Source organism: Mustela nigripes, chromosome 14 (genome assembly GCF_022355385.1).
Source record: "Mustela nigripes isolate SB6536 chromosome 14, MUSNIG.SB6536, whole genome shotgun sequence".
NCBI classification, from domain to species: domain Eukaryota; kingdom Metazoa; phylum Chordata; class Mammalia; order Carnivora; family Mustelidae; genus Mustela; species Mustela nigripes.
In genome coordinates this window covers 53463234-53483545 of record NC_081570.1, presented here as the reverse complement: position 1 = coordinate 53483545, position 20312 = coordinate 53463234, and the positions used below count along the sequence as shown (strand labels likewise).

At 41.2% G+C, this 20312-nt stretch overlaps 1 protein-coding gene across 4 annotated transcripts in view; it reads right to left on the bottom strand.

The window, feature by feature from the left end:
* DNAJC6 (DnaJ heat shock protein family (Hsp40) member C6) overlaps positions 1-20312 on the bottom strand; it is a 138980-nt gene that overhangs the window by 2411 nt on the left and 116257 nt on the right. For all 4 annotated transcript variants that reach the window (XM_059375000.1, XM_059375001.1, XM_059374999.1 and 1 more), the window contains exons 12-18: positions 18408-18842; positions 16159-16293; positions 13604-13672; positions 12054-12173; positions 5274-5537; positions 2893-3035; positions 1033-1209 (exon numbers count right to left, since the gene is read on the bottom strand). In XM_059375000.1, coding sequence (XP_059230983.1) covers positions 1033-1209; positions 2893-3035; positions 5274-5537; positions 12054-12173; positions 13604-13672; positions 16159-16293; positions 18408-18842 — 1343 coding nt within the window. The remainder of the gene's footprint in view (positions 1-1032; positions 1210-2892; positions 3036-5273; positions 5538-12053; positions 12174-13603; positions 13673-16158; positions 16294-18407; positions 18843-20312) is intronic.

Below are 20312 nucleotides of genomic sequence, written 5' to 3'. Positions count from 1 at the left end.
CCAAAATTTTACCTGTATTACAATTTTCACTGTTAATAGGGGGTTCCAAGTAATTGAAATGTTTTTCTATTAGGCCATTTCTCTTTTTATAGCTTATCTATGTGACCCTAATGATATGGCCTCCCCAGAACTCCCTCCCCTTAGGCATTGACATACGGTAACAGTAGTCCATGAATGAGCAGATACAGAGCACTTACTGAGTAGTGAAAGATGGACCCATTCTCCAGAAGTACTTACCAATGACAAAGGCTCAGGACAGCCTATCTATAATTAGTAATTTAATTTAATTAATTAATTTAATTTAAATTAGTAAACTCCTCTATTTTCCAATTTCAAAAAAAATTTAAGTTCTTGGAAACCCATAACATAGGTGCAGGGTTTGTGTATTTTCCTAGGTTCCTGTTCCTCTTTCTCTTTTGATTCACTGAAACGCTTTGTTTCTGATTAATTCTCTTCTTCAGACTAGTCATCAAAAGTAGAGAAATGAAAATCAAATACATGAAATTCAAGCATGTGTTCCCAAGTGGCATTTCAACCATAGCCTCACATAACAGGGCTGGTGTAAATAAAACCAAGTTTGTCTATATGACAGCAAGGTGATTCACTTCCGTCTAAGAGGTTTCTTCGTCTTATGAGGATTTCAACTGGGGCCATCCGGTAGCTTCTGATATTGGAGAGCACCTATATGTTTATATACTTCCATGAAAACATAAACTGGCATCATCAACAGAATGACGATTTTAGGTCCATTTTGAATACTTTGTTGATTCCCACCAATTTTGCCAACTACATGCTAAAGCTTCTTCCCTAGAGCTGCGGCTAAACATCCTGCCATATCTCTACAAGAGAAAAGTTTTCCTCTATCCAGCTCTTAGCCCACCCTTACTATTATAAGCCAGGACACAATTACATCCGATCCCTAAAAATTACTCGGCGGTAAATCATACACCTAGTAAAGGCCCCTCATTCCATTGTTGTGTTGTATTGTATAGTTTCATTCCTCCTGCTTCATCAAGGGCAGGTTATACTCACTTTATCCGGGTGCACCACCAGCACAGCCCTCCGGTACACCTTTTTCACCTGCTCAGGTGTTACCAGGTCCGCCATGCCCACTGGTTTCCACTTGGTCTCCCCAGCCCACAGCACCGTGTGCATCGTGGACAGAAGTGCTCTGATATTTCTCTCTTTGCCTTCAATCCATTCCAGAATCTGTCAACGCAGAGGGAATTAGGAAATTCAAATGTTTCAATCCCCAAGGTCTCTATCGAGACTCTGGAAACCCCTCCTGCCTCAGCGACATCAACTACTTGGGGCTTAACTACTTGGGACTCTGTGCATATGCCAAGCTGTTTCCTCAACCTGGCATCCTTTTCCACATCCATCTCCTAACCTGTCTTTCTGGCTGACCCTTCATCATCCTTTTAAAGCCTGCTCAGGACTTTCCTACTATTTGCCTTTGCCAACTTGAATTCCTTCCTCTTGGCCCCACTCCCGGAGTTAATCCCATTTCTAAAGCTTGGAACCTGTAGAGGCACACCCATGTCTACTTTGGTCTCTGCTCTCTGCCTCTGTCTAGTGTAGTGTCTGGCAGACAGACACCAAATAAATACCCCTTGAAAAAAAGAACACATTTCTCTGAGTTAATCCCTTGAGCATGTTTCTATCATAATATATGTAATACTTTATCGAAATCACCTTTCTTTGCCATTACGCAGAGTTGTTTGAGAAAAGGTACTGTTTCCTATACATCAGTGGAACTCAAGAGCGAAATAACATACCTGGTTCAAAAGACTACTCAAAAACTATCAAATGAGGTGATTATGTTGAAGGGTTTGTAAGAATGCACCAGCATTTAGCACATAATAGATGCTCAGAGGGTATTTGTTGATGAGTGATGGCTTAGCCAACGTGAAGGATGGCTACTCTCCTAAGCAACTAAATACCTAGTACCTGCTAAATAACCAACCATAGTTTAAAAGACTTAAACCACTTTTTTTCATAGAAAACTGTTAGAGTTTGCCTAATGAACAAACTGAGATTAAGCACAGAGTTACTGAGATGAAGCACAGAGTTTTGTAAGAAAAATGAAACCTCTGTGGTGTTACATGAAATAAAAAGGCAAGCATGCAAACAAAGGATCCCGTATTGCCCTCAAAAGAGTATCCAAGGGGCGCCTGGGTGGCTCATTGGGTTGAACCTCTGCCTCGGCTAGGGTCGTGATCTCGGGGTCCTGGGATCGGCCCCCCATGGGGCTCTCTGCTCAGTGGGGAGCCTGCTTCCTCCTTTCTCTCTACCTGCCTTTCTGCCTACTTGTGATCTCTCTGTGTCAAATAAAATCAATAAGATTTTTTAAAAAAAGAGTATCCAAGGATCTTTAGATCTTAAACAAATGTTCAAATTGTCTGGAAATATGTTACATTTTTTCAAAATGTGCAAAATGGACTGGCTGTGCTAATCCTGGTTCTGGAGATCCTTTAATGCAGTAACAGATTAGAGCGCCATCTACCAGTTAGTTCTAGTGTCAGCATATTTCGTCAGGTAGGAATTCAACCTCTCCATCTGTGAGAACATTCCAGTTCTCTTGATCTTTTACAGACCTGTTCTCCACTACCTCACACAATTTAACCATGTAACCACCCTTTGGTTTCCAGGCTAAATCAGGAGTACCTGGTTTATAACTGTTTTTTTAAATGGGGAAATATTCTTTTTCCCCAAATCCAATGCTACCTAGACTTCTAGAATCAAAACAGATAAAAGTAGAACTGCTCTGGTGGAAAGTGGAGGGAAGCAGTGAGGAAGCCAGGAACCAGGAACACTGATGGCTCCACACCCCCTGATCTTCTCACATGACTGTCTCACCAAATAATCACACTGGGCCAAGGGCTCACTCACCTTCAATTTCTCAGGATCCATTTCCTTAGCCATTTCCTCCTTTCTCATCTCAGCTATTGTTCGAGGCCCCTTTTTGTCTTTGTGTGCATTGAAACCTTGACCAGAAAGTAAATCTTCAAAGTCAGCTGCTTTTTGTTTCCCTTCTGCAACAGAATTTTTTTAAAAATCATTATAATTTTACTCTTAAACACAAAATCCTATCACCTCATAACACTTAGGGTCTCTAAGGTGCTTTCACATGCATTAATCCTCTTACTCCTTATACTTACCCAATGAACAGAGTATGAGACTCTCATGCCCATGTGACAGATGAGGAAAATGAGGTCTGGAGAAACTGAGAGATTTGCCCAGAATCATAGACCATATCCATCGCAAAGTTAGGACTCCTGGCTGGATTGTTAGACTAAATCCAACTCCATAACACTTTTCCCACTGTATCATCTTCTCATAGCTGAGGATACTTGTGATGCACACCCCCCACCCACACCAGTCATAGAACTAGTTAGTATCAGCGATGCGGCTAACACCTGAGTTTAGGTACTTGCAGTCCATGGATGCCACTGCTTTCCTGCCCACACCCAGCTGGCCGTCTGAGTCCTGCACAGTGCTCTTTTTCACCAAGTCTGCTTGTGGCTTCATAATCCTTCTTAATGTTTGGAGAGGCAGCCTAGCATGGTGGCAAAGAGCAAAGTCTCTGGGGCTGGGATCCCAGACTTTAATCATAGCTCTGCCACTTACTGGCAATGTAATGTTGAAGCAAGTCAGTTATCATGTGCATGCCTCAGTTTCCTCATCTGTAAAACAGGGATGGTGTTAAATACCATTTACCTCATAGGGCTGTTGTGAGAATTGATACGTTAACATTTTAAAGGGTTTAGAATAGTGCCTGACTATTTAAATGTTTATTAAATTAAAACAGAACAGAACCCAAACACAGACATCCATGCTGTCAATGCCCATCAATCAATGCTAGCATGTGAATTGAAACCCATTTGCCATGTCTATACTATAAGACACACGCACACGCACATGCACATGCTAAAATGTAAGTGCTCTGAGATGACGGTATTTGTCTGTCTTGTTCACTGCCATAATGCTGATGTTCTCTACACTGAAGATGAGCGCTCCATAATGTTCTGCTGACTGAAGCCAATCACCCTACATCTACTCAAAATACAAAACAGAGGGAAAGCCACATGGCTCTATGGAATTGTCCAAGCAATATCCACTGCTAACCAAAGAAGAAACATGATGTTACATATTCCCAACAACAACAAAAATCCCTGTCATGTTATTACTTTGAGAAGGCACCTGTGTCATATCCGGTAGAGTGTGACAGTTAAGAGAAGGGGTTCTGGAGCCACATTGCCTGGGTTCCAATCTTGCCCTTGCCACTTAAAAGCCACAGGGACTTAAATTATTTATCTCCATCATAGATTTTTTTTTTTTAATTTATGACATGGGGTTGGTTTTGAAAGTCATATGAAATAATATATGAAACTGGTTGGAATAGCACCTGACATACAGTAAGCTACAGTGACTAGAAAAAGCAGAGTTTCCTTTTCCATGTTCCATAGAGAGAAAGGCCTATGTCCTCACCACATCCCTCCACATTTAGTTCTTGAATACGATCAGATCAACTGAAATGTAAAATACATTATAACAGGCTGTTTAACAAACTCAAATTTAACCACCCCTGCTAGGCAAAATATATCTCTTTTTCCTTGTTATCAAGAATCCCATTCAAAAAAAGAAAAGAAAAGAAAAAGAAAAAAAGGAGGCCTATCCAGAGTATCCTCTAGCCTTAGCTCTTGGCCCACTTTGTGTTCTTTTAACTTTCTTCTCAGAAGAGAGGAAAAAAGCCATCATAGAAAACTGAATGATCTCAGAAATATCCACCAATCAGAGCACAACCAAGACTAGATGTCCAGGAAGAGACACCCTCCTCTAATCAGGATCCAAGGGCAAATATGAACAGTGCTTGCAAGGTTCCCAAACTTTCTCTCTACTCCCTCTTCCAAAGGAATAACAGCTTCAAGAACCAGCTACCCCTCCATTCACATCCACTCAGTATTATTTAGTGCCTACTAAGCTAGGTGCTAATGAGAACATGACGCAGGCCCTGCTCTCCATCCGGTCTCCAGGTGGAAAGAGACAGACAAGTGAACTAGCAGTCACAAAATGCCATAAGTGTTAAGAGCATGGTACACCCAGGTGCTTCAGGCCCAGAGTGGGAGGTAGGGATCATGGTGTGTCTCTACAACTCTAATATTCACTCAGAAAGCACTGGAATTGTGTTCTGTCTCTTCGGACATACATACACACAGGTAGTATGACAATGCAGGCTATCCTCCGGTCAGGCTACACACCATCATCCTTACCCAAATTAGCTGATCCTTTCCCACGTTCACTCTGCCCCCCAGGCATGGCTGAGAAGCTCACGTTGTAGTTGGGTCGGTGCTGGGGAGACGAGTGGGGGATGCTGGTCTGTGGCTTAGACTGTGTCTGCTGCCAGCTGTAGCTCCCTCCCTGCTGCCACCCTCCCCCCATGGGCTGGGGAGATGCTTTCTGCGGTGAGCTGAGAGGTGGAAATCCTCCACCCAATCCAGTTGGTGTGGTGGGTTTGCTGGCAAATGAAGAACTACCTATGGAAACAAACAGAGAAAGAGATAGGAATGCTATTTTGAAGAGCCGTGTCCCAAGTTACTGTTTTCAGTGATTTTAGTGGAAATTACTTTGACTGATAACACAATTAACCTTCCTAATAGTTAAAGAAACTGCAGGTATGTGTTTCCTTTAATCTCCAGTGACATTTTTAGGTTATGTATTATTAGCCGCATCATTTTCTTCAGATAAACAAACTGCAGTCCAGAGCAGTTAGGTGATTTTTTCCCAAGTCACACAGCCGGCAAGTGACAGAACCGAGACTGGAATCCGGGTCTTTGACTCCAAGCCTGAAGAGCCCCAGCTTTTCCCACTGTGCCATCTCTTCTCTCCCTCCCACCTTCAAAGCACATTCTGTTTTCTTCACTGGAAGAAAAACTACAAAATGACAAGAACAGAGAATAAAGCAAAATATGTTCACTCACTAAGGTACTACTTACCTGTCAATGATCAAGATTAATCATTGTTTGTTGTTAAGAACAACAGTGGTGAGTGCCCAAGAGTAAACAAAGATGCTCTGAAATTTCACAAGTAGGTTTCAATTTCACACTTCTTGCATTTCATTGCAGGAGAGTAAACACAGCCAACTGCTAACACAACTTTGAACCAGGCAAAGGATCTTACTCAAGCTTAAAAAAATTATTAGTTTGTGCCAGGAATCTAAATAGAATTCTGATTCCACAACCTCCTAACTTTTAAGTACTCACTGCGTACATGCTGGGCTGTTTCCAAAATACAAAGACCAGCTATGGCTTGTGTTTAAAGAGGTAAAATGAGAAACTGGAATGTAGTGATCTTTCATGCACCAAACCCAAAGTAACAGTGATAATAAAATAACTAACATTTACGTACAAAATACGCTTGTGTATATTACTGCTTTCAATCTATACAACACTCTTAAGGAGGTAGGCAGTACTACTGATCCCCCTTTATAGTTTTTATATTTTAATCCATAAGTACTTATTTTTATATTTATATTTATTTTAAATTTAATTAGCATATGGTATATTATTAGTTTCATAGGTTGTATTCAGTGATCCATCAGGTGCATATCATACCCAGTGCTCATTCCATCAAGTGTCCTCCTAATGCCCATCACCCACGTACCCCATCCCCCCACCCAGCTCCCCTCCAGCAACCTTCCTTTAGTTTTCTATAGTTAAGAGTCTCTTACAGTTTGTCTTCTTCTCTGATATTCTCTTATTTTTCCTTCCCTTCCCCTATGTTCAACTGATTTGTTTCTTAAGTCCCACATATGAATGAACTCATATATTTAACTTTCTCTGATTTCTCTTAGCATAATACCCTCTAGTTTCATCTACATTATTGCAAGTGGCAAGAGTTCATTCCTTCTGATGGCTAAGTAATATTTCATCATATATCTATACCACATCTTCTCTACCCTTTCATCTGTCAGTGGACATCTGGACTCTTCCCACAGTTTGGCTATTGTGGACATTTTGCTGCTATAAACATTGGGGTACATGTGCCCCTTCAAATCACTGTTTGTATCCTTTAGATCAATACCTAATAATGCAATTGCTAGATCATAGGGTAGCTCTTTAACTTTTTGAGAAACCTCCATACTGTCTTCCAGAGTGGTTGCACCAGTTTGCATTCCCACCAACAGTGTAAAAAGGCTCCCCTTTCTCCACATCCTTGCCAATATCTGTTGTTTCCTGAACTGTTAACTTTAGCTATTCTGACCGGTATCTCATTGTGGTTTTGATTTGTATCTCCATGATGCCAAGTGATGTTGAGCAATTTTTCACGTTGACCCCACTTTAACAACAAGAAAATCCGAAACTCAGGGACGTTTCCTGATGTGCTCATGATCACACAGCTAGTTAACAGTGTGGGGCTTGACAATAGGCATCCTACCTCCAAATGTCATGCTCATTTGCTGTACCCATGATCCCTAATTCCTCCGCAAATCTCTGAGCCTGACACTGCAAGTTACCCCTTACTGCCTCTTTTCTCTATAGGCTTTTCCCTTTATTCATCTAGGACTCCTTCCTTCCTCACTGGGAATGCTGCCTTATGGACACTATAACTTGCAGTCAATCTGAGTTTGAGTCTCAGCTCTATCACCCATTCATGAACGCATTTATTCATCCATCCATCTAGTCATTCACCATCCATGCATTCACTCATCAGTATTTATAGAGCATCTATGTGCCATCTCCTGTGCTGAGAGCTGGGGACACAGCACTAGGAATATGATCTACAGAGAATCCTTGTTCTTCTGAAGCTCAGTGAAAAACTTCAACTCATGGAGCCTCAGTTTCCTCATTTGTAAAACCAGAACTACATCTATATCACAGGTATACCATAAAGACACAAAGGCTATATGAAAATATTTCACAAACCCTGAATTAAGTAAATTAGGAGGCATTACATATTATATTATGATGCAAGTTCATATGCCCAGTATACACCAGTACATCATAAGGGCTCAATAAATACTTGGTAATAGAAAAAGGTAATGACAGAAGCTCTGAAGCTTGGCATTGCCCCCTGTCAGTGAGTAACTCAGAGCCTGAAGCCTCTTTCATGAGCCCCTGTCAACAGCACATCAACATACACCTTACACTGGGTATTCGTTCTGCACTGGGATTTCATTTTACAGTTTAAGGATGCTTACTATCTTCCTTTTGAATATAGATAGATAGATAGATAGATAGATAAATTCAGAATATATACATATATAATTAAAAATTCAATAAATATGGAAAAGCCTAAAAACTTAAAAAAAAAAAAGCTTCCATATTCCCATTACACTGCCATTTATTCATTCATTTATAAAACACTATCGAGCATCTTTCACATGCTAGGCTGCAACACGGTAGTGAAAAGGCAAATGCTGATCCTGCTCTCAAGGGGCTCATCAACATTGTAAGACTTTCTGATGCCTAATCTTCCAGAATATTCTCTACCCATGTTCAGAAATTTAATTTTTAATGCTACTGAAGCAGGGAACTGACAAAAATGTAAAGCAGCAGCTAAACCTAGAGGCCACTGCTATCCTCATTAAAAGCCAAAGCAGTGGTTATCAGCCTTGGTTGTGCATTATAATCACCTAGGGAGCTTTTAAAACTCCCTACACTCAGGCCACAGCCAGACCAATTAGATCAGAATGTCTTCAGGAAAAACTAAGGCACTGGTATTCGCATCAGAATTGCTGAATGTCAAAATATCTTTAGGAGAAGGACACTGTCTTTTGCCTTTTCTGAATTGCAGCTATGTAATTTGGAAGTTTCATTTTAATCCTCAAAGCGATTGCCAGGGTATCAAAAATTCTGGCTTTGCTTATGACCTGTTCACTCTGTGGCTTCAGAAAAGTCACTTACCTTTCCTAAATTATGTGACTTGAAAAATAAAAAAATTTAGGAAACCAGTTTTCCCAGCAGTTGTAAGAATTACTATCTTTCAAAACTGGCAAAGAACTCCTGAACTCCTCCCAGCAGGTTCATTATTGTAGTGATATGGGTGTAGCTATTCTGAAATTATTTTTGTTGTAGGACAATTAGTGTTGTTGAGATCCAGAGCAATGGAAGCCACATATGCAGAATAGGACAAGGTACAAAAGAGTCCTGCCGTACCGGATGGGATTTTGTATTTCAATTACACCTGCTCAATTACACCTCTCTCTAGCTTCTGAAAGGCAGAGCAATGAGACTCACCCCAGTACCAATGAACACACTTGGCACACAGACCTTGGTTTCCAAATGCCATTTTCCACAAAAGAGAATAAGGATTCCTTGGAGAATGACTGATTTTAGGGCTGGGGAACAAATATTTCAAGATAAGCCTGGAGCATCTTATTGTGCCATAAAGAAGGAAGGTTCTCAAAAACTGATGGACACAAGTGAAAAGGACGGAGGAGCCAGGAAAAAAAAAAAAAAAAAGCTTTCACAAACCAAACTAAATCTGAGACATGAACGTTACAGAAAGTAATGACAGTAATGAATAAAAAAGGAATCCACTGGGGTGCCTGGGTGGCTCAGTGGGTTAAGCCACTGCCTTTGGCTCAGGTCATGATCTCAGGGTCCTAGGATTGAGCCCTGCATCACGCTCTCTGTTCAGCGGGGAGCCTGCTTCCTCCTCTCTCTGCCTGCCTCTCTGCCTACTTGTGATCTCTCTTTCTCTCTCCCTGTCAAATAAATAAATAAATCTTTTTAAAAAATCCATTAGTCCAAACAGATGAGAGAGAAAGAAAAAGAGACTCTTTTTTACAGTTAAATGCCAATTAATATATACAAAAACAAGGGCAGAATCAGATAATCACAATTTCACAACCACCATAGTAATAACTGCTTCAGGCAAGAATCACTAATGACTGCTAAAACCAGTAGCTAAATCAGATGGAGAATAAGATATTCTCAGAGGATAGCCTCAAATTATCTCCAGATTACTCATTAAGTACAAAGGGAAAAAATGGTAACTTTGTAATGAAGAAACCTGGCAGACACCCCTTAAAGCAAATGATCAAAGTTAACATCAAAACCAAACTGAGACTTTCTCACCTGGCCCATATCCCTCAAGGATCCATGTCATGCAAAGAAAAAAAGAAAAAGAAAAAAAGGGAAGAAAAAAAAGGGCAAAGGAACCATTCCAGATTTGTTTCTAAAAGGACATGACAACTAAATGCAGAATGTGAGGCTGGAGTTTTAAAAAGAATCTTCTATAAAGATCACCTCTCCAGAGAGGTCTTTCCTAACCACTTGATACCTAAAATAATACCCCAGGCCATCCATCATTCACACGCTCTTTGCTTTTTTTTTTTTTTTCCCCCATATGCCTTAAGAAGGGGTTCATGAGTGTGAGCTCCAGAGCTTCGGGGGGTTGAAATCATGGGACTTGGGTGTGTTACTTAATCGTCTGGGCCCCAGTTTCCTCATCTGCAAAATGAGGATACCAGTCCCAATACTTCAAAAGATTACAGAGGAGATTAAACGGAATGATACATGTAAAACTCTTAAAATAACACTGTTTTTTTGTTTTAATTTGATACCATATTATATACTTACTCATTTACTGTTTCTTTCCCTTTCTAGAATATAGGCTTTAGGAAAGCAGGAATTTTGTTTTGGTTTTCTTTGTGTGGTTGGTTTTTATTAAGACAATGTTAGCACACAGAGGGCACTTAGTAAACAGCTGTTGAATGGATAAAAAATGAGCAGTGAATAAGATTTTATTTGACACAGAATTTCACCTGATATTATTATTTTAAAATTCAAAATGTTTATTAAAAAGGAAAAGGAAAGAAAGGAAAATGACTTTGAGAGTTCTTAAAAGAAAAAAAAAATCTAAGGAGTTTATGATGGAAGGTCAAGGTTCTGACACAATTACTGGCAAAAATGGAGTCATGCTCTCAACCCCTGCAGACGATTAAGCTCTCAAGCTTCAGAAGGGCTCTCTCTCTTTTTTTGTTTTTTAAAGATTTTATTTATTTATTGGACACAGAGAGAGATCACAAGTAGGCAGAGAGGCAGGCATAGAGAGAGGGGGAAGAAGGCTCCCTGCTGAGCAGAGAGCCCGATGCAGGGCTCGTTCCCAGGACCCTGAGATCATGACCTGAGCTGAAGGCAGAGGCTTAACCCACTGAGCCACCCAGGCGCCCCAAGAAGGGCTCTCTTGAGAACCTAAACTATCTGCATGGCCAATTCAAAGCTTTGTGTCTGGGATACTCTATCCTTATTTAACTCCGCACTACCCAAAAGAAGAAGGAAAAAAGAGAAAGAAAAGGTTTCACGGCATACTAGTCCAAAAAACTGCTCCTTCAAAAAAAGTTCCTTGGTGAGATGGTTTGAGAACCCTGCCAACTCTATCCTTTTGGGGGACATCACCATGAATACCATCACCATGCTCAGAAGCTTTTGCAATAATTAAAGTCCAATAAACTTGGTGCTTCCAAAATTACTTGCTCATGGAACACTTATCTTGCAACAATGATTAACATATGATGAAAAACACTTTGAAAATACTATAGAGAGTCTATTTTCTATATGGAAATTTACAAACTGATCAGAGAGCACTGTAGGCAGTGGAGAGAAGACGGATGCCGACGTGAGGGTCTCAGGGGTACCATCACAGGAAGGCCTGTGCATGGTGGGCCCCATATGGCACAAATCTATGTGACCAGCCTCATTGTTCAGCATTTCCCTACATGTTCATTACCTCTGCTGAGCCAAAGTCTGTTATCAGGAGCTCCTGAAGGTTCTGACTGTACTCATGCTACTAATCCAAAATTGGGCATTGGAGAAATGGTGTACTAGCAGTTGATTCCAACCAGTATTTGAAGCCTGTTTTGTTTTTGTTTTTGTTTTTGTTTTAAAGCCCATCTCAGATTTTAGAATAAGAATAAGAAGATTAAGAATACATACTATTTCAGTTCCCAGGTAACGACACCAGTTTGTTGGAACACCAGAAATTTAGATGTAAGGCTTTGTAGCCAAAGTAAATGCTACTTTTATCTTAATCTGCTGAGTTCATACCTAGTGTCCCAAGGTCAGCAAAAGGATCCAGAGTCTGTGGTTTGTTTTGGTGGGTGGGTGTGCCATGCGAGGATCCCGTTGGGCTGGTGGCAGCTGACTTGCTTCCCACTCCAAAACTTCCTGAAAAGGAAATAAAATGATTGAAAGTGAGTTAGTCGTCGAGGCTGAATTCTGCAATTCAGAAATCCAGAGCTACGGCTCATCTTGAGGGCAAATCAGGACAGGGTTTGCAAGTTCGTTAGAAGTTGATAGACCTTATTTCTCCAACTTAAGTGAAGAGTGGCTTGGAACAGGGACAGGGAACAGAGGAGGCTAATGTCATTTATCGGCCATCCCTGGGAACTATTATATCCAGTGTTTACCTCTCAGGTCACCTGATTTCATTCTTTTGTTTGAGGTTTGGAGTCAGGCCTGGATCGGAATTCTGACTCTGCTGCTTCCTAGCTGAGTAACTTGACATGTTGCATAACTTCTCTAAGATTCAAAATTTTCTTTTTGGTTAAATAAGGAAATAGCAACTGCTTCAAAAAGTTGCTGTGATAAGCATATAGTGTGTATGTGTATATGAGTGTGTGTGTTAACTTGCACAGGACTGGAAATATAATCATATGAAATGGCTCTCAAGAAATACCATACTAGCCATAAGAAAGAGAATTATTTATTTATTTATTTATAAAGATTTTTAAAATTTATTTGACAGACAGAGATCACAAGTAGGCAGAGAAACAGGCAGAGAGAGAGGAGGAAGCAGGCTCCCTGCTAAGCAGAGAGCCCGATACGGGACTCAATCCCAGGACTCTGGATCATGACCTGAGCTGAAGGGAGAGGCTTTAACCCACTGAGCCACCCAGGTGTCCCAAGAGAATTTATTTATTATAGACAAATTCAACATTAAAACAAGTCCTATGTTAAGACAACTCAGATTATTCAGTACCTACTCTATGCCAGAAAATTTCATATAAGCTATTTCATTTAAATTTGTGCAAACTGTGTGGGACAAGAATTATGCACCCTATTTTACAGATTAAAAATGGAGATTCAGGCTGGGGTGCCTGGGTGGCCCAGTGGGTTAAGCCGCTGCCTTCGGCTCGGGTCATGATCTCAGGGTCCTGGGATCGAGTCCCACATCGGGCTCTCTGCTCAGCAGGGGGCCTGCTTCCCTTCCTCTCTCTGTGATCTCTTCCCTTCCTCTCTCCTACTGTGATCTCTCTCTGTCAAATAAATAAATAAAATCTTAAAAAAACAAAAAATGGAGATTCAGGCTTATAAAAAATCTGAGTGCTTCTAAGTGGCTGAGTTAGCTATAAACCCAGATTTGCCTAATTCTATTTTCAAGACACATTCAGCAAATGAAACTGGGAATAGTTAAATAATGTATAAAACACACTACTATCATGTCACCAAAGGCCGTGTGAAAAGGTCCCCCAGAAGGTGAGTCTTAGGAAATCGCATGGGTGGGCTATAATACTCTGCAAGTACTCATGACAACTCAGGTAAAGGATTATGCTCCAGCAATTGGCTAAATGTGCACAAAAATAACCTGCTTTTACCTGGTTTGGTATGCCAGTCCCAACCTCCTGAAACATCTGGCTGAATGTTCACAGCAGGTGTACTAGAAGCTGCAAATGGGGAGAAGAAAAAAAATCATAACAAAATAGCTGAGAACCTGCTTTCCTGAGTTCACACAGAAAAACGCTGTCCTTTCCATGAAACCTGTGTGACCTGCCAATGTCCTAAGTGATTTGGCTCTGCTTCTGAGCTCTCCCAGATTCTGCAACACTGGTATTTTTGATGAACACCTTCATCTATGGTGACTTACATGACAGTTTGGTAGAACCCATATACTGTTTGTTACACTCTTCCTTCTTTGGCTTACCTATATTTAACTTCCATCCACACTTTGAGTTATAACTACGCATACGTCTGGTCTCCGTTAAATTGCTAGTTCCTTGAAGGTAAGAACTATCTTATTCATTTTTGTGTGTTCTACCTCTACATTTAACACAAAGTCAGTGGCCAACAAAAAATGGTAAAAAGAAACTTACATTCCATTTGCCTTACGTTGGTATTAATAAGTGTATGAGAGTTATGATTAGCTTAGAACTAAAACTTTGTTTTCCCCTCTGCTGTGACTGAATGGAGAATGATGAATCAATCGGAGCATGTATTGAGCACTAACTATATACGTCACTACTATGCCAGTGTCATCATTCATTATCACTCAAAACTAACTTACTGCAGTTTTGAGAGAGATCATTCTGACTCCTCTCAAAATTCCAAATGTAGAATTTATAAGAAATGTTCAGCTACAGAGAATCAGGTATATTAGAGAAATACACATTGGTAGAGTAAGCTTTTTCTGAATCTATAAAATCCAAGTAAGAAACAAGAGACCATAAGAAAGAATTTCTTTTTAAGGCACCTGTAGGTTCTGTCCATAAAATCAGTGAGTAAAATGCCAACATTAAAATTACATGGCAAATAGTATTAAGCACACACATACCCCACCACCACCAAAAGAAACATCAAAGCACTGAAATTACCATTACCAAGGTTTGCTTTCAACTTAGTAATAACTAAGACATCTTGTACTTTCCTCTCATTGAGTTAAAAAGAACATGCCCTTAACAGTCATAATAGTTCTTTCCTTTCTATTTCTCTTCTACTATAGTAACCCATGAAAACTGTGGTGGAAATTAGACAATTTTGCTAACATTTGCTGTTTGATTTCCTTTAAACTCTGATCTTGGTCTTCTACACAACTAGGAGTAGAAATAGGTCTTAGAACTTCAACCTTGGGTTTTTTTTTTTTTAATAGTGGAAAAATTTATACTTAGATTTAGCCAGCTGGACTCAGTTTAGACGATCCCAATTTTGTTGGCAACATCCAAAAAGCATCATAGTTGGGGCCAGTCGAATATATGCCTTCTTCTCTCCATCAGGTCTGATCAAGGTCTATGTCACAGAGCTTCATCACAGCCTGTTTGATATGGTACTTGTTGGTCTTGACATTCACAATTAACGTGTGTTGTTGTCTTCTGTTTTCTTCATGACTGACTCAGTAGTCGAGGGAACTTCATGATGGCATAGTGATCAAGCTTGTTTCTCCTGGGGGTGGTGCTCCTTTGAGAATATTTGGACTACCTTCAGAGACACAGTGTCTTGAGTCATTACAATGTAGGCAACATGAGGATCTTCAATTTTTTTGTGACTGTGGATGCCTTTCAGCACTGTCTTCTTGTCTTTCAAAACCTTTGCTTTGGCTTCAGCTTTGGGAGGGGCAGGGGTTTCCTTCTTAGCCTTTGGTGCCATTTTCATGAAAGGTGAACTTCAGCTTTGTTACTGATCAAGCCCACAAGTCCTTATGACCACCCATCATATGTAAGGCACTGCACTAGGAAACAGAGAACTAAAAGACATTGTCTAGCCTCAAGAAATGTAATATCTGTTGAAGATGTAGGAACATACAGATGAAAAGGTAATCACCTAGTATTTTAAATTTCTATTTCTGTCTTTCATAATGGTTATCTACTTTTTCTTCCAATAATATATCCCAAGTGATTGCTGTCTTTAGAGTAGATATTCAATAAATATCTGCAGAACTCAACGGCAACATTTCTTGATTTTCAGAAGAGATTGGTGATACCTTGTAGAAATCAGAGGTGGGAAATCTAACCTCTCAGTCTGACCTATATGCTATCCTGTATGAAGATGATGCAACTGATCCACTAACAGCTGAATAATTGTTTCTCCAGCAAGGTAGTGGAAAACTCTTTCCAGTCACTGTCATGACACAGGTCAAAAGAAGAAGAATAGTGACAAAACAAAGGAGTGCTAACTGGCCGAGAGTGGGTGATAAGCATCTTCTAACCAGTAGACCATATTAGGCTAGAATGGAGAGAGCAGGAGGGAGAGGACATGAGGTCACAGCACTGGGGTGTGAGAGCACATAGGGCCACAAAGGCCATTTTGATGACTCACTCCCTCTCTCAGCCTCCTGCCCCCCCTCCCCACTCACATACACATTCTCTCTAAATAAACAAACAAACAAACAAACAAATAAAATGTTTTAGAGATTGACTAATTAATTAAAATACATTCTTACCATGCACTGTAGGTGAAGGACTTCTTGTAGGCTGAAGAAAGGGGTCACTGGAAGCGCTGGACGTGGTCAGAAAAGAACCCAGGAGATCCTGACCCGATGGTTTAGAAGGTCCTCCAAATGGGTCAAAGGTGGCACCTACACAATGGAAGGAAAGCCGTGTTTCTTCGTCCTGTGAGTTCATTCATTAAATTAATACTGAGGAGTTGTCACTGGGATGAAGCCTGCCTCCTGGGCCACTCCACAGGTCCATTCTACCCTTACAATTTCCCCCAGGGCCAAGAGTGGAACCTGAGGATTCCAGACTGCACAGGAATGGGACTGTCATACCAATGTCTTCATGGACAAAGGAGGACTGTAGATTTATCTGCTGGATGACCCATAAATCCCAACAATGAGGGCCTCGTGGACCCTCCAGAAATGACCCACAAAACCACGCTGGGACCAAAGGAGATGCTCTGTGAACAGCCTGTGCTCATACTGAATGTATTAGTGAACAAAGACCAGGCAGACAAGCTCTGCTATCAAGGTGAACAGTAGAAAACCCCAGGTTTTGCTTAACTTCTGTTTTTTGTGGTCTCTGGCTCACTTGAAAGTTAGAAAGAGGAGAAAATGAGTGTTGTTATGTCACTCAAACACTTTCTCCGACCACCACCTCTCAGTAACTTGCTAGAAACCAGGTGCAGATTTAGTGAAGTGAGGAAAAGTCTGTGAATGTACCCAGACGACCAGAACAAAGTAAGCAGCTGAGGACTCCAGCAACAATATAGCAAACCAACGTTGTATCATTTCTCAGAGCTTATACTGCCCTTCAAAGAAAAATACTTCAGTGGATTCTCAGTCTCTCCCTGCCAGATAGTAGTATTATCTTCATCCCACAGGATATGAAACGGTTTCAGAAGACCAAGTCAACCAATACATTTAGCCTCAGTTTCATTATCTACAACCTGAGGCACAGGTTTAACTCATATCTCAAAGATCCCCTGTAGCTCTGACCCTAGAATGTAACTATCTACACGGGACTGTGATGAACTGAATCACTGAAAGTCACACAAAGTGCATGGCCTTGGAACCTGACTGAGTACTATGGTGTTTGGATCTTGCAGACTTTTTTTTTCCGACAGATCTTTTGTTCACTTTGTTGAGTAAGAACTAGATAAAGGGAAGCCAGATAGAGAGGAAACGGCCTGAGATTCAGGGCGCCTGGGTACCACCATGGCCCATCAGTCACTGATGTACGAGCTGGAGGCTCAACACCCACATACTATGATTTTAAGACTCACTCTTACACCGAACACCTCCAGCTGAACGACTGTAAATGAACATCACCCTGAGAGCTCCCTGGGAACTGCAGGATTAGCTTGGGGAAGCAAGTTCTCACAGGTTACCACAGCAGTGCAGAGCTGAGATGTTTCTCTTTACTCTTCCTAACATGATGTCATCTTGGTTCCTGGAGATAGTAAGAAGGGGCAGCTAAAACACTGACCCAGCTACATACAGTGTCTTGCAAATTTCAAAACACTGCCAAGGACCAGTCGTAGGTTGAGCCTGAAACAATGAGCAGAGCAAAGCCGAACCACCCGGGAAACAACCACCTGGCTACAGTCAGCAGTGCTGCTGCCTAAGTGCCTTGAATGTAGCTTGAAGTAACCAAGTACTTCTCTGGTACCCAAAGTCACAAAATCACAATTCCAGGAAAACACTACAGGAAAATTAAGAGAGAGCTCTCAAGTCAAATGGCCCAGTTTTGGACCCTGGCCCCGCCAGTAACGAGCTGTATAAATGTATGCTACTAATTTGACCCTAAGCCTCCATTTCCTTAACTCTAAAAATAGGGACAATAATAGCACCTAGTTACCAGATTTTTATAATAACTGAATCCATGCTTCGTGTTAAATTTCATGTTAGGCAAACAGTAAGTACTCCATGAATATTAGCTGTTATTATTAGTAACAATGTATCATTCTACATCTCCAAGCAGAAGTCACTAAAACAGCTCAGGAATTGAAGCTCTGGGAAAAAAAACCAGAAAGGATGAAGAGCTCAAACATTCACTCTTACACCGTCCTACCAAAATGGACAACATTCCTATTTCCTCTTACATTCTCCATTTAACTGGAGATAGAGACCTCTAAGAGGGAGACCAGGGAGACCGGAAAAGTCTCACTGACTAGGAAAGTTCAATACTGCCTGCTTGGCTCCAAGGTTACCGTTCAAAACTGAGAGGTACAGCACAACATGGAAAACATTACCTTCTCCCACTCTTAGGGTTGGAGACGCAGACGTGGAGGCGGCAGAGCGGCGTGGTGTCGACTGGGTGGACGCAGGTCCACTCGGATGAAACACGTCTTCTACCCCTGACTGGCCAGCCTGGACAGGCCCGGCTGCCCCTCCACCCCCAAACAGGTCACTCAGCAGTTCAGAATTGGTGGGAGGCGCCACTGGCGGAGAGAAGTTCTGACTCACTGCAGACCCTTCCAGGCCCAGAAGGTCCACATCCTCGGGGGGTGGAGGAGCAGCTGGCTCCTGCTGCTTTTTGCTGGGCTTTTTAGCTCCATGATGTTTGTCACCGCTGGCGTTGCCATGTGGACTGGACAGAGTCAGAAGTTCATCATCCGACTGCTCACTTTCTGGGTTCACTAGTGCAGCGTGGTCCTCTTCACAGAACGATTTTTCTGATTTCTGATCTAAGGAAGGCAAAGATGCCCATAATTAGTTACTGGCCACAGGACTATTGGTTTTGAGGAGAGAGAGTCAGTCCAGAACTCCAGAAAGAGGAAGGAGCAGGCCTGAGCAAACAATGCCTGAGTAAACATCCCTTACCGATGGCCATCGGGATGTATTTCCCACGACATTCAATCACCCTCTGTTGGGCATCTGAGAGGCAGGACGGCACAATGAAAAGGAGCAGGAACTTCACAGCTGGACAAGCTGGGTCTGAATCCCACCTCTACTACTTACTGGTTCTGTGACATTGAGAAAGTTACTTTCCTTCTCCTCTGCTCTGTGCCTTGGTTTCCTCCTCAGCAAAAGGGAGGTGACAAAGAGTACCTAACTCAGCTGGCCGCTGTAAGAATTACATGAGATGATAGACAGAAAATGTTCAGACCAATATGAAGTAGTACTTTGGTGTTTACGATTATGATTATGATTATTATCTTCTAGGTGCTACTGCTAGGTGCTTTGGGAAAAAAAAAAAAACAAAACAACAAAACAAAACCCTGTTTCCTAATCTTTTGCTGATTCCTCTGTCTTTTCTTTTCCAGGCCTTTGGCCAAAACCAAGTCCTTCCTCCCACAGTCTGGAGGAAGCAAGCCACACACCTAACGAGTGAATAGACAGAGGGGCTCCACTCAGGATGGTCCTTAGACCCTATCAACATCAGATGGGCAACAGAGAAGAGCCTGTACTGGGGAAGGGATGGAGAGGCTGGTGAGGAACTTTTCAGGTGCTCCTTGAAACAGATCCTCCAAAGGAACTTCCTTATTTAATGTCAGCTAGACCCACATTCCAAATCAAGTACAGATCCATATCCTTAATCCCCGATTCTGAAATGCACAAAGCTATGAAAAGGGAAAGGTCTCCCTAAGTTTGGAACAAATTCAGCTGGTGGAAAACCAGTTCTGACCAGAACTGATGTGAAAGTATTTATAAACTCCATTTATCTCACCCAGCGTGATTTTTCTTTTTTTTTAATGTTTCACTGCAGAAACATGAATATGTTTCATTACAAGTTGTCTGAGATGCTGCTGGGGACACTAAGTAATATACAATTTACGTACCATATCACCTTTCTAAAATCTGAAAACTTTTGCACTTCCTAAATGCTTCTGGTTCTGTGAGGTTCAGATAAGAAACTGTGCATTTATGCTAAAACCTATTTCAGAGCCTAACAGGAATGATTTCTAAATTACTTACTACAATGTCAGTGGAGAGGAAAAAGTGAAGTTTTATTAAAAGCCCTTATGAGAAGAAGTTACGATGGCAGTGGACTTGTTACTGTGGGAACTGGGAAGTCTACCTGCTGTCTAAATTTCACTGGGCGTCCCATTTTTTTTTTTTTAATGTTACTGGTTCCATTTCTCAGTAGGAAATTCTGAAATTAAGGCTTTTTTTTTCTTTTTTTTTAATATTTTACTTTTTTATTTGAGAGAAAA